Source organism: Ascidia mentula, chromosome 1 (genome assembly GCF_947561715.1).
Source record: "Ascidia mentula chromosome 1, kaAscMent1.1, whole genome shotgun sequence".
NCBI classification, from domain to species: domain Eukaryota; kingdom Metazoa; phylum Chordata; class Ascidiacea; order Phlebobranchia; family Ascidiidae; genus Ascidia; species Ascidia mentula.
Genome location: NC_138566.1, coordinates 20,483 through 43,619, shown reverse-complemented (window position 1 = coordinate 43,619; position 23,137 = coordinate 20,483). Strand labels below are relative to the sequence as shown.

The following is a 23,137-nucleotide window of genomic DNA, read 5'->3' as shown; positions in this document are numbered from 1 at the left end:
TTATAGGGTATTTCCCGTCTTCCGAAAATATTTGATAATGACAAAGCATTTATTTTTGTTGCTTTCATACAGAACTGTTGTCACATCTTCATTGAAATTCATGGAGCGTTTAGAAGACATACGTTTGGAAAACTTGGCAATAAAAGCTTTACCAGTTGATACATCGAAACGCACCGGACGTAGACAAGTATTGGAGTAATTTCTATCGAACAGTGTATGCAAAGCTATTTTTTCAGGTTGCTGGGTCTTGCTTTTCGCTTGTGGATATCACACCTGTTGAAAATCCAAAACTTGTTGCAAAGTCCGACAGTGCTTTACAACTGCTTGATATTGATGGCAACAAGACAGACAACAAAGTAAATAGTTGGGATGTGGGAATAAGACAAAAAAACACAAAAAATCAATTGTGTCCGTTTGCATGCTTAATTCACCAATGTTTGTTTTTTTGCAATACCATTTTGATAAACAATCCTAACAATATTCCACCATTCAAAGCTGCATTGGTAAAACTTGAGTTTATTCGCATGTAAAATTTGATGCCAATTTATTAAGATTTTATTTTCAATATTGGCCGAATGTTGAAATTTACCTACTATTTGGAGGAACCTGAATCATTAGTATTTATTTTCTGCCTTAGCTGATACAATTTTGAAGTAGTCCTTTTTCCATTCTGCAATCCTCTTGTAATTGGCCACAAAACTATTTCTGTAAACAAGTTGTTAATGTGGCAATAACAACTGTTTTCACATGACAAGCACATTTCTAAACAATGAAACATTTGAACAATTTGTTTGTAGACGTTTGTTGAATACTTCAGTGGCAACAAGCTACTGCCTGGCAGTGAACCAGCTTCTCACTGTTATTGTGGGCATCAGTTTGGTTATTTCTCTGGTCAACTTGGTGATGGAACAGTTGCTTATCTTGGTGATCTTAAAAACTCACTTGGTGAAAGATGGGAAATGCAGTTAAAAGGAATTGGACATACTCCCTACTCTAGGTAAGATTACAATTTGACATCAGATTAAAGCTAGTGGTTAGTATTTGACTTGGTTTACAGAGCTGGGGATGGCCGAAAAGTGCTCAGATCTTCTGTGCGTGAATTCCTCTGCAGTGAAGCAATGCACTACTTGGGTATTCCTACAACAAGAGCCGGGGTTGTAATTGATTCTGAAACAAAAGTTACTCGTGACATGTTCTACGATGGACACCCACGTAGAGAGAATTGTGCTTTGGTGCTTAGGATTGCTCCAACTTTTTTAAGGCAAGTTTCAACAATTTCTATAAATACTTGAAGGAAATACAGAAATGTTTAATGCTCCTGCCTGGCAAGCCATGACTTTGGCATAAAACACTTGCTCTGACTTGTCGTGAAAAAGTGGCTGATCCAGCATGGCTGCTAATGCTTCATGGAAATTAAGAGTTTTTGTTGGCAGATTTGGATCTTTTGAGATATTCAAACATATGGATGAAACAACTGGTAAATCTGGTCCAAGTGTGGGACAAACAGAATTGCTTCAAAAACTCCTGCGATACACAATCAGCACATTTTACCCAAAAATTATTGAAAACTTTTCAGCTGATGATCATTATTTACAGTTTTACAAAGAGGTACATTGTTCTTACCTTTGCAAGAACACTAATCTTACTTAAAAATCATCTAGGTTTGTGTAAGGACAGCCCATTTGGTTGCTCAATGGCAAGCTTATGGATTTTGTCATGGTGTTCTGAACACAGATAATATGAGCATTTTAGGATTGACAATTGATTATGGTCCGTTTGCATTTTTGGATATGTAAGTTTCTGTCCATGTTATGTCAAATACAAAGTCATTAGATTTTTTATGTTTTAGTTATAATCCCGACTTTGTTTGCAATGCTACTGATGAAAATGGAAGGTACTCATTTAAGAAGCAACCAGAAATATGCAAATGGAACCTGCTGAAATTTTCTGAGGCTCTAAAGGTTGTGTTTGGACTTTATTGTTTTTATATTCTAAGACATTTGCATGAGAAATCAATGTTGTATTAAGAGAAATTAAATTGCAGTTAAATCATTTTACATTGGTTTTTAAGTATGTATTTTAAAATTTAAGTAACCTAATGTAACTTTTACCCATAATGTAAAAGGCCAGCAAAGTTTTATTTTGCATATTTTATGTCTTACCAGGATGTCTTACCTACAGAAACAACATTACAAATCTTGGAACAAACATATTTTCCTGAATATACAAAAATTTACAACTCGATAATGAGCCGGAAACTTGGGTTGCTTAACAATCTGCATGGTGATGAACTATTGGTAAAGAAACTATTGGATACAATGCAGGTGTAAAAATCGTGTGAATAAATAAACAAAGTTTATTAACCTTAATTGGAAATATTCAAATGACATTACAGTAAAAATTAGATCTAATCCACTCAATTAGTCATTATGAGGCTTCTGGTTGTGTTTTCTCTCAGGGTCTGCTGGACTTACTGGTGTTTACTAAACATAATTGCTCCCCTCAACCATATGATTTTAACTACACAACTTATGAAATTTACTTTTAAAACTGTTTTACTTTATTTAGGAAACCTTTGCCGACTACACAAATGTGTTCCACAGTTTGATTATTCTGGATTTACCATCAATGCCAAATCATGAGGAATCAAGGGAAAAACTTGTGCAGATTGTTTTGAAATTCTGCCTGTGTTTGGATGAAGTAAAGAAAATATCCAAGTAAATCACAAATACACATCACCATTACATGAAAATAATTGTAAACAATTTTAGATCAAGTATTGCAGTGGAACAATTGGAAGCCATCAAGGCATTGGCAAGGGGAAATTCAGGCCTGCTTGCATTGTTTGGCGGGAAGGGGACTCTACAACGTGAAGCTGACAAACTTGAATTATCTGAGAAGCTTCAGGTAGTACACTTTTAAAGAGATCTGACATGTTTCCACTTGTACTTTTTTTCTTACAGAACTCAACAGACGAAGAATATATTGCCCATATTAAACGAAAGTGGTCTGCATGGATTGCACTATATTGTGAAAGACTGGGAAAGTGCAATGATGAAGAAACTGATGCCACGACATTGAACCATCGCCGTAAGGAGGTTGGTTTAAAGTTATTCAAAACATGTTGTCATTTTCTGAATGTTAATTTTTTTTAGATTTTAAATCAGGCAAATCCGAAATATATTTTAAGAAATTATATTGCTCAAGCTGCAATTGATGAAGCTGAAAAGGGCAATTATCTTGAGGTAGCATTGGTTATTACTCATGTATTTGATATATTATTTAATTATAAATTTTGTGAAGGTACAAAATGTCTTACAAAGGCTTGAAAAACCTTGGAACGATGATGAACCAACTTATCCATTGTTTGGTTTCCAAAACATTACTTATGACTCCGTTCCTCCTTTACCATCTGTTGGGCTGCAGCTCTCTTGATCTTCATAAATCGGTTGCACTGCCACCACCCTGTTATGTTGCTTATGGTTTGTTTAAACTACCTATGTCCAAAATAACCAATATTTAGGCCATTATTTGTGGTCCATACATTACATTGGAATATTTTGGAAAGAAGGCAGGCAGCTTTTTACAGATTTTTAGAATATTAAATATTGAATAACTTCAAACAAACATTGTGGAAGCAATAGCTGCATCACACAAAAACATTTAGACAGCCTACAGAATAAACAGCTTCAAGGGTTAATGATATAATAAAGGATATACTTTACATTTGCTCTTGTATTTGTACTTTTACAGATGTCCGTCAAAATGACAGCCTCGATTGAAATTGTGTTTCACAAAAATCATGGTTTGATGGACGCGGCATTGAAAGCAACCGATTTTTATATAATTTGCTTTTTGCCTAAGAATTAGTGTCATTTTCGTTTTTTGTGTAATCTGTATTTAATAAACAAATAAATGTTGAATGCGTTTGACAAGAAAAGTACAATTGTGTATCTGGAAGTGTGTTGCGCTTTGTTTGAAACTTAACAACGCACAGGAAACCAACAGGTTGAGCGCAAATCCAAAAATACCACGAGGCGCAACAACATTTTCAACTTGTTTTCCGCTCGACGTCGCTGTGGAGTTAGTTTTTCAACGAAAAACCTTTGTTTGGGAGAAAAGATTGTTCAATGTTTGTTGCTAAATGTGAGCCCTTTGTAAATAATGAGCGTCGTGCGCCGGTACTAACTCACTCTCAGTCTTAACATCCAGGGATTTTTGGGAAGCGACAATAATGGTTGTTGTTTAATTGTAAAGTTGCAGGAGTGAAACATAACGGCCTACACATTGATGGAAACTGTATGACTGTGTTAATTCAGTTGGAATTTGAATAACTGTGCAAAATTGGATTTTCAATATAACTGTATAACTCTTATTAGGAGTGGTACTTTTTGTTGTGACCATGATGTCTGGACTCTGGATAGCTATTTCATTTGAAATATATTTGAATGTTTAATTGTACAAAGGCCGCAGGTTCCGTATGTTTTGTACAAATAACATTTATATTTTGTTTACAGATGTAAATAGTGGTAGGTGCAGATGGAAAAGTTAGAAAGGCGTTCTGAAGCAACTGGGAAGAAGATATTGCTGTTGGTAAACAATGCCTTTTCATTGCATGATGGGGAAAAAGCTTTGTGTGGAGAATGGATTAAATTTGTAAAGCAAGCAATAATTCGCTGTGTTTCAGGAAATGATGTAACGTCTCAAGATTTTATGGTGAGTTTTCCTTAAGTTTTTTTTGTTTGAAATGGTGACTACTATTGAGAAGCATTTGAGTTATTCAACTGGTGTAGCATAATATTACCAGTAGTCAATGCCCTTGGGGCATATCTTAATGTTTTAATACTTGTAAACAATCAACTACATTTAAATCACTTGTCAAGTAAAAAGAAGTCAACCATATACAAGATAATGTTATACAACATGTAATGAAATATTATTTATTACACAAAGACTTATGTATATTGTTGCTTGTTCAGATGTTGGTTTGTGGTATGCAGTATTAAGAACATGATTATTTTTTTCTAAGCTTTGTGTTGAATGGAAAGACAGGCCCTGGCAAGACAGAGAGTGGATTCACGTTAATGATTTCCATGAAGTTTACATTGAAGATTTTGTCGTTGTTTCAAAGCACCCAGTAACCAAACAAGAATTACCGGCTTGTGTAAGAAACAAAAATGCAGTTTACAAGCAAGAATTGCTGAAGAAATTATTTTCTGAAATATGTATTTGCTTTAAATTGTGTTGGGTGTTGTTATAATGTCAATAGTCACAAAGTCATCAACAGAATACAAAAATGTGTTAGCAGGCATGAAAGTGTTTCATGCATAATATGGCATTAATTCATCTGTGTACCTACCACTTAATACACACAATACATAGTATGATGTTTCGTAATTCTTTCCAGTGGACTAACATAAGATATTAACAAATGTTTGTTGGTAGATAACTAGTGGCATACTTCCCAATGCAAGCAATTTTCTTCATTTTTCTGTAAAATGATGTTATATAGTAAAATGTGCCAAACCATTTATATTGCAGATATTCTTGAGCTAACATGTTATTTATGTTTGGTAGGCATTTTACCAAGCAAAGGGAACAAGAGGCCGAGAAAACCAAACCTTAGTTGAATTCTTCTCTGATTGCTACAGGTAGGAAATAATCCACAACAAAGTTAAAAATTGCAATTAAATCTTATTTCTTTTCATAAAGGTGTTTCTTGCATAACAATGAATATGCTGAGATAAAAAAGGTAAAGTATTGTTTCCTCATGAATAAAGTGATTGATTAGTATGTTTATACTAGAACAATTATGACAAATATATATGTACAGAGTTCCTGTTTGAACTGCTTGCCTAGTGTTATAGCTGATTCAAGACTTGCTGAAAAAATATCAGATTGGATAAACCTTCAGCACACTCAAAAACTTTTTACACAAAGTAAGATTTTAAGTCAAAAGAGTAAATGGTGTTATACATAGGGTGATGTTTGTGTATGTTGTTCAGATTCATACTGTCTTGCTGGGACAAGAATTCATGTGTACTGGCCTAACTCATCCATTCAATGGATTAGCGCGGTGGTCACTGGTCATGACACAAACGGGCAATTGCAAATCATGACTGACCAGGTCAGTGGTGCATGAAATACAGCCAACAAAGTGTATTTATGACAAGATTAATAACTTTTGCACTGAACATTATATTTTACCACCTAGGTGCTGACACAGACTACAGTTGACCCTCGCTTGACACAAGTAAAATTACTTGATGATTCGATCCTCTCCGAATTAATACCTGATGGGGTTTCAAATAATATTAGAAGAAGTAGAAGAAGCACAAGATTTAGCAGTTCTAGTTCAATGGTATTTTTTAAGCCAAGAAAAAGAACAAGTATTTTTTAAATAAACAGAGCTTCGTCTTGTACAACAGTAATTTTAAGATAGACTACTTGGTGTTGTTTTGAAGTTAAAAATAATCTTAACTGTTCTTCCAGGAATCCCCTTCGGGCAAACCTTCATCAAAACAAAGAGCTGCGAAAAGAAGATCTGGTTCGGACAGAGTCAATCATGAAGCAGGTATTTGGTTTGAATGGCTGGATCTGCTTTAGTGGCTTTTCCTGGTTATGTTTCTGCACATTGTCGGATGAATGCTTACTCTTACTTGGAGCAAATCATGACAACTATGATAATTTTCCTCTTTTTGTCCCGATTATTAAACACTTGCATTGTGATTTCTAGATTCAAGTAAAGTGGTTGCAAGAAAGCCCCAGACTACCTCATATGTTGATAATCAGATAGATCCTCAAACCAACCATGAAGGCCAGGCAGTTAGCGTTGATATCTGTGACATACCTCAAAGGACAAATGTAAACCACGTGCAAGACGGTGAACAAACAGCAGACGAAGAAACGAAATGCGTGGCAACCTTGTTACTTAGCATGTCGTCCAATGCAGTCCGCCAAGCTAAAGAATCTACCTCAAAAAGTGATCAAAATATTTCTTATACGACCTCTGGTGAACGTCCCCATTTATGCAAAGATAATGTCGATAAGAATACAACCAAGCACCCAGACACAATCAGTGAACACTCCAGGAATGTTGGTAAGTTATTCGTTCCATGTAGATAATACCACCACTAGAGGCAATATTGATCTGTGGTAAAAGTTCAAACAAGAAAAATACGTTTTGCCGAATTTGGCGCCTGGCCCATACACAAAGTGGAAAGCCTGATCGAAATTCGTGCCCAGAATATTGGGGTTCGAATCCTAACCTGGTAAACAAATTTACAATGAAAGGAATTCATTTCCGCCAAAAATATATATGCCAAGAAATGGAACAAATTTTGTTTTTATTCCTAAACATGCGCGGTTTCCCAAGAATGCTTTTATTTTTTTTTGCGATGAATCTCATTCTGTCCCTATAGCAACGGGATGAAGTATTTGGTTGTAAGAAAAATTTCGCATCCCAATACATGTGTAAATTTCTCGTGTGTAACGCATGAATGAATTCCACTTTTCTACTTCCAAGAAGCTTATCAAAAAAGATAATCGAATTCTCCCCCAGGCAAAACGATCTCCATCAAACAGAGGGCGCCGTCGTCCTTTGCACTGTAACGTAACACGTGGCCATTGTTTGCGTCATAAACACGGTTGTAATCGAGTGCAACAAATATTTGGTAGTCGTTTTAAGTGCGAAATTGATTGGTGAACTGATAGTATTCAAAAATACACCATTGTTGTGTTTCCGTTTTCTACTTTGAATATAATGTCCTTGGATATGTTCTGTGTGACCGTAATGGCGGGATTTTCAGCGACAGTTTGCGTCATTAAGTGTAAACTATTGCAAACAGGGCCGTGGTGTTCCCTGTCCATGTCTGGTGGACTAGCAAGAAGTTTGTCCGTCTTTGTCACGAAATAATTCGCCATTATTTTAGACCATTTTTCTTGGTTCATTAAGGCGTTGGTGCGCTACACGTGTGTGCTGTTTGTCCAATTTATTCGATGCATTATTGTAGGACTTGGACGATAACATCGTAATCTGGTAATTGGACTTCGGCTTGAAGAACCCCCGGTGACCACGCAGGCCGAAATTTGTGGGGTAGAAATTTTGACGAGTAAAAGTTTCGGGTTTGCACCATAGGCTTATCAGCATTTAGGTATAATCACATCGTTTTTATAGCAATGTGTGGTCAAATGTCCGGGGAATTGTGGTCATTCAGTACTAAGTTTACTCAACCTTTAGCAGACTGTTCATTTTTTTAATTTGTATTTTAAATTATTGTTTGGGGAAAATTTGACGGCAATAGGATGTTGGGCATCAGAGCACCTTTTCGTATACTGTAATATATTTTCTGGCATCTTACAACTTGCTGAGGAAGTTCTGTCAGTCCGGCGTGACTCACACTAGCTTTAAAGGCTATTCATCAGAGCGTATCGACTATTATCAAGCTTCTATTTTCGCTGACGCTTATGTGACCGCACAATTGCTCTTGTGTGACGCGACAAGGCGCCTTAGTGAGGGTTTAACAGTTGTTAACGAACAGGATCCGCCGATTGGGCAACATCAACTTTAACTAGTTTATTGAGAAATTTTGGACGTCGGTTTCTGCAAGCCGGTTAAATTTCTGTGTCTTTGGGCGTTTTGTAGAAAGAGCTTGTAGGAACCGACTTAGAGTAAAGTGGACTTAATGTAATTGTTTGGAGCTCTGCCCCCAGGCACAACGTGAATGCTGATAATAGTGTGATTTGAGAAATTGATCTGGTAAGTAATTGCAGGCTGATTACCACCGGGAAAACTGTGTTATTTTGGAATGTGGTCAATTGTCCAATGCGTTGTTGTCACAGTACACCCAATACCCCACTCCTGGCATTTTTAATGAGTTGAGGTTCAGCATAGATTAAATATTACAAAGAAAAGAAGTTGGTAGCAGTAGCAGATCGACTCTCTGACCACCTTACAAGGGGATTTACTGTAAGTTCCTTATTGTACTGCGCATGCGCCACGTGACGTCATACGAGCGGATGTTGTTAATTTAATGGTGATTTTTTCGCACACATCATGTGTTGACACAAGAGTATACGCGACTGTGCGTGACTCATCATTTCCCGCTGTACGGCAGCATTATGTTGAAGGGTTAAGCGGTCCAGTAACTGTGCAGTTACTGCATAGACGACAGTGCACGTGGATGGTGGATAAAAATAATCTTGGGCTTTGTTTAGTGGTAATGTATGCTGATACAAGCGTTTAGTTGAAGCAATGCCGGTCAAATTGTTTCCCTTGCATGTCATCAGTTGATCACAATGTACCTACTGTTAAAAAGGGTTTATTTAAAAGTGTTGAGTGAAGTTTGTTGAAACAAGTACACAAGTGGAATGCGACTGCTTTACACATTGACTTATTTATCTCCAGTTGGATTTGTCTTTTAAGCAAACTAGTAGTTTTTGCTCATTGTCTTAAAAAATATCTTACCAAGTAATAAATGTTACTTTTAATAACATGTGCAACTGTAATTTGGGAAATTGTGTAGAGAAAATTGAAATGAGTTTTTAATCCGTGTTTATTGCAGCGCCTTATATGCGTGGTAAAATAATACGCTGTATTGTGTTACTGTATAACAGAACTATGGCTTGTGACTACAATTTGCAAGAACAATCAAGATTTATTCCTCCAATTACATCAGTTAAAAATAGATCACACATTGCAACAAGTCCTTGCCAGTCGGTCTCGTCCACAACACGCGTTCTCCACCGCGAGCTTGAAAGGTTTCGTTTGACGTCACGAATGTGCTTGGAGTGAAGTCGATTGCTCCCGGACAGAGAAAGAAAGGAGAGAAGGACTGGTTTGTTTTTGAAGGGTTGCGGTTGCTGTGTGTTGGGTTGATCGGCGAGACGCGCAAGCTTTGAGTCGACCTGGGTTATTTGGAGAGTAGGTTGTGTGGTTGGAGCGCAGGCTCTGCTCGTTTGCTATGTGTGTGTGTGTCGGTGCGCTTGAGTGTGCGCAGCCGGTTGTTCCACTAAACCTTTGGCAAAGAAACAGCAATGTTTGCTTGAACAAAGTGATTGCAAAGAGTGCGAAAACTATAGTAAAAGTGTTTCAAAAGTTTACAGATAGAGCATTGGTCAATTAAAACAATTGAACTTCTTCATGTAAAGATTTAACCTTCCTGGGTCAGAGATTTTCTGCGAAGCGAGCTCTAACTATCACCTGCTATTTCCAGGAAAAATACTCTCTTCTCTTTTCTCTCTTTAGCAATGTGTGAAGTTGTGTGAGAAGTGCTTGGCCTCGAGCTTTCCTACCTGCTTAGACAAATCAACTTGATTCTACAACTGTTAAAATTGTTGGGAAAAGTTGGGTACTCTGGATAGATATGAAGAAGTTATGTGGTATAAAAGAATTTATTGTTTGGTTGTAAACTTTGAGTGCTGGGGAAGAAGTCTAGTTTGATGGTTTGTGGTTGAACAAAGACACTATGGGTGGTTCAACCCAAATAAACTAGGTCAATCTAACACTGCAGAAATTAAATCTATTTTTGTTTGTCAGAAAAATACTTGTTCAATGCATTTGTCTGGTTGGAGTTGTTGTGTGGGCTTGGGTGATGCAAGTTTTGAGCATTCAGGATGTGTTTCGAATTAAAACAGTACAACTTGAATTTATTGTATCTACAATGTGGTGGAAAATTTTTTGTTCGGGAAATATTTTGTAGTGTAAAATATTTTGTGGTGGATGTGGCCCATGTTCCACCAACTGCTGAACATTCCCAATCCCTCAAGTTAATCATCTTGTTCAGATACTTAAAACTTTATAATAGCAGTTTTAAAAATGTTTTTCATCATTACTTTACTCCTGCAGTTTGGTTTCAAAACGTTTTACCAGTAGATTTTGTGCCAAACCTTTTTTACTACTAACAAGAAGTATAGTTACCACAAAGTGGAAGTCTTTGATTGGCAAAGTCCTCTGATTGTAAAACCAGCTGCACTTATGAGACCTTGTAGGTCGAAACAGTGACCATCTGTATGCAGCTTACACAAGAAAATTAGTGTTTAGGTCTTTGCAAGTGTTCTTGGCATCAACCAAAAGCGGAACCTCACAAATGTGCATTGAGAAGTGAAGTTACGTCGTCCAATCTACCGTATAGTGCATTGGTTGAACCAGGTCGTTTGAAAAGCTGCCAGGCAAATGCTGACGTCAGCCGGGCCGTTTCCTTGCTTGTGTGTGTTTGTGCGCGTGCACGTCTGATTTGTGTGTGTGCGTGTGTGTGGTCGAAGGACGCCATAAAATATTCATCTGGTCTCCTGTGCTCTCCTTCTGTACCAGACTAGAAGTGTCCTCAGCATGCTTTATGCAACCAAACTTATTTTTCGCGAAAAGGTTTGGTTTCATTTCAGTTGGTAATAAGTACCAAAGATAGTAAATGTAAAGCACAGTTTTGTTACATCTTGTTGAAGTAGACGGTCGTCAGACACATAACGAAACGGAAAGAATGTCAAAGTTGGAGATGGTACAGCGGTACAGCATGCGTTGGACATCATCGGGTTATATTTAACCATGATACGAATCAGTATTCCTAAGATATATTTACATGTTGAATGTAGCCTTGGGAAGGTTGGCATAGTGTGACTGGTTTGGAATTGAGACCGAAGGTTTCGTACAAGCGGAAGATGCAGTGCGTTGTTTAACAAATAAGTCTAATACGTATATGTTTTGTATGCTTGATGCCAGACTGTTGTTCGAATTTGCTGCACTCAAAGAAACAGATTTAGTGACAAAGTCTTTCGCGCAAACGGTGTTTGCCTTCGAATTAGAGAGTGTGTTCTGTTCCGTCGACCCACAATCGGCTAACAATCGATCAGAATCGAAGCGCGTCGTAACGAGGGGGTGGGTCATGTTTACATTCGGTTATTCGGAATCCTTTGTTTGCAATCGCAAGCGGCCTTCGGACTGGTGCTGGTTAGAATAACGAGACAAACATATGTCGTGGTGTCGTGTATGTTCGTGCTCGAGCGCATGAACACGCGTAAGGTTCACATGGTTCGGGCTTAGCACCAATTGCGTGAGGTTGTTAATAATCCACTTCTGAAGTGCTTGCCACTGTCAATAACCTTGTCGAAAATTACAAAATCATTTGTTGCCATGTTGTACATATAATGTCGTACATATAACTTACTACAATCATACGTACAAGTACTTCCAGCAACATGTAGTTTGATAAAATATAGTTTTAAGAATTTTTGCAAAAATAAGATCGAGACAGATTTGCCTGATGTGGTTGTGTCGACATAATCTGTTTTGTGTCGTCACGTACTCAGTGCGGTGACTGATTGATTCGACTGAAAGCGCTGCCATTTTTGTCCTTGCTGTAATCGATATAATCGCGCAGGACTGTTAGCTTGCCGGGCAGCGTGATAAGTTTTGCGAAGAGTTCGGTATGGCTGCTTGTTTATGTTGTAATGGGAAGAAGCCTGTGGCAAGCGCTCGCGTTAAGTTGGCGGTTCCACATAAAAGGCTATAATTAGGCAAGGAAGACATGACCAGGGTAGTCTGCCTGCATTGTATTTCATGCTGTTTTTTTCTCATCATAAAGGCTGTGTTTGTCCGACTGATCTTACACAAAAATTGTTTCTGACACAGGTGATAAACATTCATCTTTAAATTTTCTGAAAATAAATCTTACTTACAAGATTTTAAATCTTGTCATGTGAAAAACATTAATTTAATTGTGATTTTTTAGTTTTTCATCGTTACATTAACACTTAACTACATCTCATTTTCAACAGATTATGTATAAGCTTGGGTAGGTTTAAACTGACTGCTGTACGTTTGTAAATACTCTCAAAAGACTATTTAAGAAAGAAGTTAACATGGTAATTACTATTATTAATTTTTGTTTTTTTGAGGTTGTTCGATAGTGATTTGCAGACAGCACTTTGTAAATATTTTGTACACAAACTTAATTTTCAGGAGTAACTGTGAAAGACCGGGAAGAAATGCATCAGAACACAAACGCACGGAATCTTTCTGCAATATCATCCCACCAAGTTCGTAAATAAGTGTCATCTCCAAATGCCCAAGAAAAGCACATGTACCATTATCATTATGTTAATATTTTTATTAAGCAGGACTTTTCCATCCCATTCAAAAACTTTACCATGTTTGATTTTTTTTTTAAATTGTAGTTGGTTGTGATTCTGGCTTCTGGTAAATTTGTAGTACACACAATATGTTTTTAACCAAATCTATGCACAATCTGACATTGACTTTAATATTGTTACTTAAAGGCGTTACAACAGCAGCAACAACAGCAACAACAACAGCAAGGTGGACAACCATCACATGTGGTTCCCCTCCCTCAGCAATTTATTGCAAACCCATATCTACCTTATGGATTCCCTTTGTTGTATGGAAACCCTGTAAGTTTATCTCTCAAAGTTTTGTTACAGTAAAACCCAGAAAGATATAGTTTAGTTGAGTTGTTTGTGAGATATTAGTCGGGAAATCTTGATTTATTTATGTTGTGGTATCAACTGGAATGGGAAAGTTTGGCTTTTAAAACAGGTAGCGAAGATCAAGTGAAATAGGATATCTGGGCATGATAAATATGCTTTGGTAATCTATAATTAGAAACAGCAGACTGACTTACTTTTGTAACAACCTGCACAAATAAAGATTCAACAGAAAGTTGATTGTCAAACCACAGTTTTATTTTGCATAAAACTTGTTTTGCTAAACAGCATTATTAGTTTTTATTTAGTAATTTTAAATTTGAAGATAGTACAGTGATGCTAGGAGTAAAACCCACGTACAACATGTGCCATTTAATACAAGGACAAAATAGCTTTTTCCAGCGGTCAAGTTGTCACAGTGTCATACAGTGTTTCCAGTCTAAAATCGCTTTCTTGTACAGAACAAATAAAATGGAATTGTCGTTGTTAAGTTTTTTGCAAACAGGAACAGAACACAATTGAGCAATATATCTTACATATGATAATTATCGCAGAATGAAGCGTTTTGCAGTTTGCAAAATTTTTGCAGATTTTAAATATTCCTGAATAGGCTTATGGCATCATAGGGTTCGGCACTCTCAAGAATTGGCACCTATGACTGAGTATGTTTTCTTATTCAGACTCTATCTGGTGCAATGGCTCACTTGCATGCTGCTGCAGCCAATGGACTTGTACCATCCCCTAACCTTGTGACCCCATTTGTCAACAAGACATTACAACAAGATATGTTGGAAAAAGAATTTCAACAGCAGGTATAAAGTTTAGGAGACACCTGAGAGTAATAAAAAATTTAAATGATCTTTTGTGAATTATGTAAACTAGGTAGTTGTAAACTACTGTGTTGTGATGAAAGGATAAATTTACAGATTTTGGCAAACTATGCTTTGTTGGGGGCAAACCGTGAAGCAGCATTAGCAGCTTATCAAGGGATTTACCGACCCGATGGTTCAAGTCTTCCAACCACTTCGTCAGCCAAACCCCCTAATCCTGTTATCATTGAAACCCCGACTGCAAGCAAGGAACAGACGTAAGCAACACAGTTCATTAATGTTAACACAGTTTGTTGTTTAATGGCAACCTTCATATTAAAAGAGGAAAATATTGATATTACAGGAGGGTTATTGAACAGTACAAACACGATCGACACCATCTCAGTTCACCGACTACAATGAAAAGTGGAATTGCAAAAAAATCAACCCCATCAGTTAAAACCCCAACCCCACGTAGACACCCAGACCCCAGCCTTGATAGGGGAAGACCCTTACACTTTTCACCCAGCAGAAATATGTCCCCTAATCACCCGGCAACCAGCACACACATAATTGAGGAAAGGGATAAATTGTTGCGTATCCAAGATGAGGAAAAAAGAAGATTACAGGAGGAGCAGCGGAAAACTCTGATAAGGTTGGAGGCTGAGGCAAAGTTGACTGAGGAAAGGTGGAAAAATGTGAGTTTGTGTCAAAATAATTTTGTTAAAGCATGGAGCCAATAATGTAAATTCTGTGAGCTGCAAACAGATGTCCACTGTTTCGACCTATGCCAAGCTGCACTAATGTGATGAGACCTTACAGGTCAAAACATTGGTCCTGTATTCAGCTCACAGAATAATTTTGTGTTTACAGTAATCTGTTTGGACTGAAATATGTTTAGAATCTCTGTTTTCTTCGGCAGAAATTCAAGTTTAATCCTGGTGATGTTGCTATGGTAACTGAAAGCCAGCAGAAGGAACGCCATAAAGTTGGGGGTACAGTTGATACCAACCATGGAAGACAATGGTTGGAGAAGACATCTCATATTGCACCTTTTGGTAAGATTGACCCAACCACATACATGGCAAGAGCTGCTCAATATTACTTCGAGGATGATGCAAAAGCAAACGGGGTCCTTTCCGAATCTGGAAAGATGCAATTGGGAGAAAGAAAAGTGCCTTTCATAGCAAGCAGTTGTAAAACATGGCAACCTCCCGTTGTTACGGACACAAAAAAAGAAGACACAAGAGTGCAGAGTTCACCATCGCGAGTGATCAAGAAACCTCCAACCACCACTAGTACCATGTACCCAGCATGGCCATATGGGTCTTACCCTCAAAACCAATTGGTGGCTAGTTCTGCAGGCAAGCCGGCGACCTCAATCATTAACATTAATTCTCTGAAATACAGCCCTGGATCGGGAAGACCACCAAGAACAACTGTTGATGACATTCATGCTGGTGGGATTCACCCAGACAAGGGAATTCCCATGAAGTCATCATTCTCACAACCTGTCAAGTACATCAATGAGAGAGATGCAGTAAGCCACAAAACCCAAACAGTAGAAGGTGAAGAGCTTGGTCCATTAATGCAAGATGGAAGTCATGCCAGAGTTCTCAGTCCAAACTCACTCAGCCAACTTTACCATTTTCCAAAACCAGCAGAGACCAAATCTCCACAAAAAGCAACAAATTCTGTAATCATAAATGGAGGCCATTACAAGGTCACAGAAGTTCATGGCAATAATGAAAGTGTACAAACTCATGTGGGAAACAAGCCGAGTCACATTGTTTACCCAAAACAACAGGAAACAAATAGGCCTTCTCCGCCAGCCGAGATGAAACGAGTTGCAACTGATGAAATTGCTGTAACAGATTCTGACAAGATTAATCGTAAACGGATGTCTGTGGACCCAGATACAGCTTTAAGCATGAAGAAACCTTGTCCTGATCCGCCTTCTCCGGCAGAAGAACAGAAAAACGATTCTCCCAATCACGTGCAAAAAATGATGTCTGGTAAAGACCCTTACCTTGCTGGGCTTGCTCAGGCTGGGTTATTTCATCTAAACCCATCAAAGATTATGTGGAAAACCCCATCGAGTGAAGGACAGTATCCTGGGGCACCCAGCAAACTGGTTCTCAAAGATGCTTTGCTTGGTGTAAAATATGGTAGAGGCCAACCCCAGCCTGTCCATAGCAACGGTTTGCTGCTAGCTGAAAAGGTTTACCATCAAAATGAAGTCAAAGAAACCATTGCAGAGAAAAAACTAGAAAATTCACAATTTCAAACCAGTGAAGATGATCTGGAACCAATAAACTTAAGCTCCAAACCACTTATAGATACCCAGGGCTCTACACCACAACTTTCCGATAACCATGCCAACCCCAAAAGTCTTGTCATGGAGTTATCAACCACAAACAGTGATGTTAAACCCAAAACTTCATCCGGGGTGTCTGCAGCTGTAAGTCCAAGTTCTGATGCTTCAAGTATATCAGAGTTCTCTTCTGGGTCTTCTTCGGGGAAAATCCACCCAGTCATACCAGAAGTACCAACTGTTGCAGGAACCCCAACCAGCCAAAAACCTGCTGTCAATATTTGTCCAAAGATGAAAAAAGCTTGGTTGCAACGAATGTCAGATGAATCTGATGATGCTCCGCGTTCTCCTGCCAATAAACCATCAAAACGACGAAATTCTGGGGATGATTGCATCACTGCGTCCCCAGAACTAAACGATCCTCCAGCACAAGAAGACATGAAAACTATTGACCCTCTTGCTCCTCCGTTGAAAAAACCGAAAAAGAAACATCGCAAACAGGACAAGGATAAAAAACCTAAAGATCCAAATAAGAAGAAAAAGAAGCACAAGGATAAGGATTTAAAAAAGATAAAGAAGTCACCTGACCACACAAACGATCCCTCCTCTCCTGGTGAATCCTTGGAGCAGGAGAAAGATGATGAGGAAGGAAGTGGGAAAAGATGTTTGTTTTCCAACAGTAAGAAGTATTTGCTTGGACTTCTCACATCCATGAATTCTTTTGATGAGGAGGAGATTAACGTGGGAGAACTGCACAGTGAATCTGGGGATGGGAAGAAGAAGAAAAATCGTTTCAAGAAGAAAGATGTTGCAGAAATGCCACTGGGAGAAAGTAAGGATTGCTCACTCAATTATGATGTTGTTTGCATGATACTGACTGGTATTATTATGATATTTTCACACATTGCCCTTACAGATGGCTTGCCAATGTCAATATTGTACTGCAAAAAAGAACAATCCAGACTTAAAAGATCGGGTGAACATTTTATGCAAGATGCGGCGTGCCATGAGATATCAGGTAAATTTATGTTAAATGTAGTTTGTAAAGTTATAACATTGTTTGTATTCAGGAATATCGGGCATCAGTGTTCAATCATCAGCGAATGGTTCAACCATGATTCCAAAATGTCGTGAATGTCGCAGTGTTAAACGAAAGGAGAACTCAGCAATATTTTGTCGCTTTTATCATTTCAGAAAGTAAGCTAATGCATTTAAGGTTCACAGGCTTCGCAGCCAAGGCATGGCATTACTTCTGTGTTAATGCATTTAAAGTTTTTTTTTTCTGTGTTATAGTTCAAGAAAATGATTTGATTGTAATTTTTGTTGTAGATTGTCATTTGTTAATGGACAACTCCAAGCGGTGGGCTTCTGTGATCCAGAGGATAGTGAATTTGAAGATTTGTCCTTGTGGCTCCCTAAATATAATGACAAGTTCAAAGTAATTTTCAACATCCAAAACAATCCTCAACCTTCCATCGACCTTGAAGCCTGTAAATATATCATGAGTCACATCGGGGGACAGTTCTGTGAACTTGTGCATGAAGAAAAGGAGGCTTTGGTTAAAGTTAACGGACAAGGTATAAAACTAACTTAATCTGGACTAGATTTAGAATTTCACAAATTTCTCATATTGCTTACAGCGAAAGTGTGTTGGAAACGCCCAGTCACAGGTGTAAGAGAGATGTGTGATGCCTGTGAGACTACTTTGTTTAATTTACACTGGGTTTGTCCAAAATGTGGTTTTGGGGTGTGTTGCGATTGCTATAACACCCGACAAGCCATGACCAAAGAAGGTTGGTTTTCCAGGACAGCTTGTTGCCAATTTAAATATTTACTATATGTTTTTATTGATTAGTGCTTGAGGTTTATGATAGCGACAAAAATAACCTGTACCGATGGATGCGGTGCACTAAAGGAAAGCACCACCATACAGCCCATCTCATGCCAACACAAATCATACCAAGGTATGCAAAATTTCACTTGAAACTTAGTGGGATTCTTATGCTACAATGTATTTTACAGCACTTGCTTGTTTGATCTTTGTGAAATGGCCCACCAGGCACGGATAAAATGGAACATTGGGTCACAATGTAGATGTAAGAAAATTTCTGCCTCTCTTCTTGCATCAAGATCCTCCAATCCAACACCTTTGCTAAAAAACCATTGTCATAGTACGTCTAACAATCATAAAGTGGCTTTTCAACATTGTCATTTATCCATATTGTTATTATTTTAGATGAAATGTTGTCCCATAATTCATCGAAAGCTAGTGGAAGCTCAGCCAAAAACGATCCCAAGAATTTGTGAGTAAATTTGTTAATTGGGGAAGTTTTTTTTTTATCACTTCTTTTGGTTCACAGTCGTTTTAAAAGTTATGATTGTGAAAGTTCTGCGTCACCACTGGATTGGTTGGCAAGCATTGCGTTACGTGAACAGCGAAAATCATCGCCTTCCGACAAACCACCCAGGTAGGATGCGTCAAGCCAATGTAAACATTTTGTCAACGTTTTTGTGAATTACTTTCAATCCGGTTTAAAAATGTCTTTAAATAGTGTTTTTCGGGGTTGCACCAAATATACAAATAATTTAACATCACTTTTTCGGTCTAATTCACATCAAATTTATGTTTAACAGTGAAGAGAAGGTTTGTGGTCAGTCCAATGGAGAACAACAAGCAGTACAAAAACTTCAAGGTATATTATGGATATGGCATGTTAGTTGATATTTCTGGAAATGGTACCCACAGGGCGAAATATATGTTCATAACAACAGCCAACCTGTTTTTGTTGGTATAAGCTAGTGCTAAGTGTTAAAGTTTCTGTGGGTTTTTAGCTGATGCAAAGTTGTCATCGAATTTAAGCCGTTCATGGTTTTGCAATGGTCAGCTTCCCAAGTTGGACGACCCATCACCACAAGTAGATGTTGACACTTTCCAAATGCATTGGTTTTGTGGAATGGTAAAAATCATTATAATACTTGTCAGAAAAGTTATGAAAATATGTGTTGTGTTGTCGTATCCAAAGTATTTTTTGTCAATTTGCTAATTGATTGAAAATTTTGTCACATGTAAAAACATTTGCAGCCTGTGGTTGGCTCTGGCGCCACCAAGTATTTGAATCGCGACTTGTGGCGACCGCAAGCAATATGTGCTGAGCACGGTGATGAACCGACAAGGAATGCTTTGATTAACTGCAGAAAAGGCTCGGTCATAACCAATGCATACATCAAAGATTTCTGGAATGGTTTTGAATCCATCAAAGGTTTAATTGAATGTGTTAGACAGAATTTTCACAATTATTAAAATTCTGATCATTGCAGATCGTTTGGTTGATGAAGAAAGTGGTGAAAAAATGATTTTAAAGTTGAAAGATTGGCCAACAACAGAAGATTTTATTGATACAATGCCAGCCATGTTTGATGTAAGCTTGAAAATATGCAAAACATGTTACACGTTTTGTTTGTAATCTTTATTTGGTGGAAACGTGTATTTTGTTTGTTCAGGATCTGATGAATGCCCTTCCCCTTTCTCCGTACACTGCACGTAATGGAAAATACAACATTGCTGCCCATCTTCCGGACTTCTTTGTGAGACCAGATCTTGGTCCCAAGATGTACATAGCATATGGTAAGTAGCATTTGATGCCATATAATGTTGCTTTATCGAGATGTTGTTCATGAAGGTTGGGTGACTGAGGATGACTGGAGCCAGGGAACAACCAACCTACATCTTGATATATCAGATGCTTGTAATTTAATGGTTTATGTTGGTGTCCCTAGTGATGAGCCTGAAGGTGCCAGAGATACTCTCTTAAAGGTTGGAAACATAACCAGTATATTTTCTGGATTGCAGAAAACCTTAAGAAACATGTGCGATTTGTGCGACTTGTGCATACACATTTTGTAACTGAAGCAAAAATTCAATTTGAAGTTTTTAAAAACTGTTTTTTACCAAATATATTCTGAAAGGTTTTATTTGTTTGATGTTAATAGTTTTGCAATTTTAGATAATCAAGGAAGGAGATGTAGATGATGCCCAGATTGAGAGAGTACAGCACCACAAACCTGGGGCTTTGTGGCATATTTTCAAAGCATCAGATACAGATAAAATACGAAACTTTATAGTAAAGGTAACTCCAACCAAAGCTTCTCTTATGTGATTTGGTAAAAATGCTTGTTTTAAGATGAAGGCAGAGAAAGGGGTTAGCGCTTGTGGTGATCATGACCCGATACATGACCAACAAGTATATCTTGACAAAGCTCTACGTAAACGTCTACTTGAAGAGTATGGAGTAGAAGCTTTCCCCATTGTCCAGTGTGAGGGTGACAGTGTGTTCATACCTGCAGGAGCTCCACACCAGGTGGGATTCAATAACTCTTCATAACTTCATCTTTTTCATGTATATTGTTTTTAGGTTTTCAACCTTCACAGCTGCATCAAGGTAGCTGAGGACTTTGTATCACCGGAGCATGTCGATAAATGTTATAAACTTATGGAAGAGTTCAGGCATCTATCATCGACACACTCAAACCATGAAGATAAATTACAACTGAAGAATATTATTTACCACTCCATGAAGGAAGTGGTTTCTTCATTAAGTTGGTTCTCAACCAGAGGTGACAATGGACAAATGAAATCGCCACCCCATGGCTGAATGAAGCAATCAAAATTCAAGTGATTCAATTCCAGATCTGCATAGTCTCGAAGCAGACCTCCTGTTGGGTGGAAAACAAAATCGAGCAAGATTCAAACACTAGATGGCGGCCGGTGCCTTTAAACCCAGGATTGCCAAACTGTCCCAGCATCCTCTTGTGTGAGGAAACAAACTTAGTGTTGTTAAAAGTCATTCCAGCTAGTGGGGGGACGCCCCATGTAACTGTGCTTTTTATTTTTACCTCCTTTTCATGATTTTTTGTTGTTCCTGATTTCGTGTGTGATAGAAATGTACAAATACCTTCCATCTTATCATCCCCACGTTTTTATGAGTACAACAAAAATATGGAAAAAGTTTTGATTCTGTGTGTCACATTGTTAGGTTGTAGCAGATGTAAAGGTTTACTTCTTAGTCCTGCAAGCAAGGGCTTGTCATGAGTAGCTTTCAAGTTCGAGCCATTAAAATACAAATTTCAGATTTTGTATGCCTTGCAATTAGTCAGGTTGCCCACAGCTCCACACAAAACAGGTTTGGAAGGAAAACAAGCATTACGTATTTCACCCACAGCACAAACGAACCATATACTCCAGGGTTACAATTGCAATTCACGAGTTATGTCAATGATCTAGACCAGTGTTTCTCAAACTTTTTCCAATCACGTACCGCTCATTTGTTTTTTAATACACTGCGTACCACCGTATCACTATACCATATCTGTTATGACATAACACCAATGAATAACAATTTAGCCAATATCACCAGTTGCTTGGATTTCTTTATTGTTGCATTTGTGACGCAATAGTATCAACATGAAATTGTTGCACAGTTGAATACACGATGTCAGAATTACTTCAACACTGCAACAATTTCACGTTAATACTATTGCGTCACAAATGCACAATAAAGAAAACCGACATCATGTATTTGCAGCGGTTTTGGCTTCTGCAAAGTGCGGCAAATTGAATAGAGTAGACTAAATCGCGTACCACTTGAAAAGCTCTCGCGTGCCACAGTTTGAGAACCACTGATCTAGACCAACATTTAAAATGACGCCGTCTTGAACAACCTTATATAATCTAATCGCATTGAGTATGAAAATGCGTTTCTATTGTTACTTTAATTTTATTTCCGGTGTTTTCATCAAACAACACTCAGTACGCTACGCCTGATTGAACTATTTGCAGCCGTAGGAGCGCTGTACATACCGCAACTTCCAAATGATCCCGACTCCCTTTGATTACGTCATAACTACTGCGCAGTCCCCGGGACGTTAACGTCTGTAGATTATAGTGCACAACACACGGATATAACAACTTTGCGTAAAACTAAAGGTACATCTACAACAAACATCTATCCAAAGGTTTTCGGTTCTACGTCAGTGTAGAAAACTGCACGAAAAGTAACGGCGACCAAAAATCGTAAACCTTTTACGACCAAGCGAATATGACACAAGGCGCTCGCGTTGAAAAAATGCATTGTTTACATAGGAGAAGGCGCCTTATATTGCATATACCGAATAGTTTCAAACATAGGAGAATCCACAAATTACTTCATGTTACCTCAAAGGTCAGGACAAGATTTTACACCATACAAAAATATGTCACTGTGACGTCACAAACCGAAGGCTTATTTGTCCCTAATTATCAGAAGATCAAAGGATTTCGCAGCAACGACACTACTCTGCACTTCGATAAGGCGGAGATGGTACGTTTCTTTGCTCAGTACCATTACATGACGTCATTTTGGGTGTGATGTCATAACTTTAACTTCACCTTTGCGTTGACTTTAATTTGATGATTCCAACATTTCTGGTTACAAACTCTATTGCGAAAAATACATTAGTGGTTGATTGTGGCCAATTAAATAAATCATTTATGTCGCGAACTCGTAGGCAACGCTAGACTGCCAGACAAAAAGTGGTACTG

At 38.0% G+C, this 23,137-nt stretch overlaps 2 protein-coding genes across 5 annotated transcripts; both read left to right on the top strand.

Moving 5' to 3' along the window:
- Nucleotides 1-36: 36 nt before the first annotated feature.
- LOC145901909 (protein adenylyltransferase SelO-1, mitochondrial-like) lies at nt 37-3,917 on the top strand. 2 transcript variants are annotated; one of them, XM_082989728.1, is made up of 14 exons: nt 37-187; nt 237-356; nt 798-997; nt 1,058-1,261; nt 1,434-1,608; nt 1,662-1,792; nt 1,850-1,961; nt 2,166-2,324; nt 2,569-2,717; nt 2,772-2,907; nt 2,964-3,098; nt 3,156-3,245; nt 3,304-3,482; nt 3,754-3,917. In XM_082989728.1, exons 1-13 carry the CDS (start codon nt 38-40, stop codon nt 3,442-3,444), a joined length of 1,902 nt encoding a protein of 633 aa, XP_082845854.1. In that variant the 5' UTR covers nt 37; the 3' UTR covers nt 3,445-3,482; nt 3,754-3,917. The 2 variants fall into 2 exon arrangements, with proteins under 2 accessions (XP_082845854.1, XP_082845861.1); XM_082989735.1 differs by lacking the exon at nt 3,754-3,917 and having other exon boundaries at nt 3,304-3,435.
- A 604-nt stretch (nt 3,918-4,521) lies between these two features.
- Nucleotides 4,522-21,570, top strand: LOC145891819 (uncharacterized). Of its 3 annotated transcripts, XM_082981959.1 has the most exons (33): nt 4,522-4,716; nt 5,030-5,164; nt 5,578-5,651; nt 5,713-5,752; nt 5,834-5,939; nt 6,006-6,127; nt 6,215-6,361; nt 6,493-6,574; nt 6,737-7,099; nt 12,956-13,032; nt 13,273-13,404; nt 14,118-14,249; nt 14,364-14,524; nt 14,611-14,944; nt 15,169-17,392; nt 17,477-17,578; nt 17,631-17,757; nt 17,890-18,137; nt 18,201-18,353; nt 18,416-18,524; nt 18,583-18,731; nt 18,797-18,863; nt 18,921-19,028; nt 19,195-19,253; nt 19,393-19,517; nt 19,643-19,820; nt 19,879-19,979; nt 20,062-20,185; nt 20,241-20,374; nt 20,565-20,687; nt 20,742-20,918; nt 20,973-21,174; nt 21,248-21,570. In XM_082981959.1, the coding sequence occupies exons 1-33, from the start codon at nt 4,540-4,542 to the stop codon at nt 21,313-21,315; spliced, it is 6,660 nt and encodes a 2,219-aa protein (XP_082838085.1). In that variant the 5' UTR covers nt 4,522-4,539; the 3' UTR covers nt 21,316-21,570. The 3 variants fall into 3 exon arrangements, with proteins under 3 accessions (XP_082838085.1, XP_082838087.1, XP_082838086.1); XM_082981961.1 differs by lacking the exons at nt 4,522-4,716; nt 5,030-5,164; nt 5,578-5,651; ... (4 more) ...; nt 6,493-6,574; nt 6,737-7,099 and adding an exon at nt 11,405-12,625; XM_082981960.1 differs by lacking the exons at nt 4,522-4,716; nt 5,030-5,164; nt 5,578-5,651; ... (4 more) ...; nt 6,493-6,574; nt 6,737-7,099 and adding an exon at nt 12,770-12,858.
- Nucleotides 21,571-23,137: the final 1,567 nt, after the last annotated feature.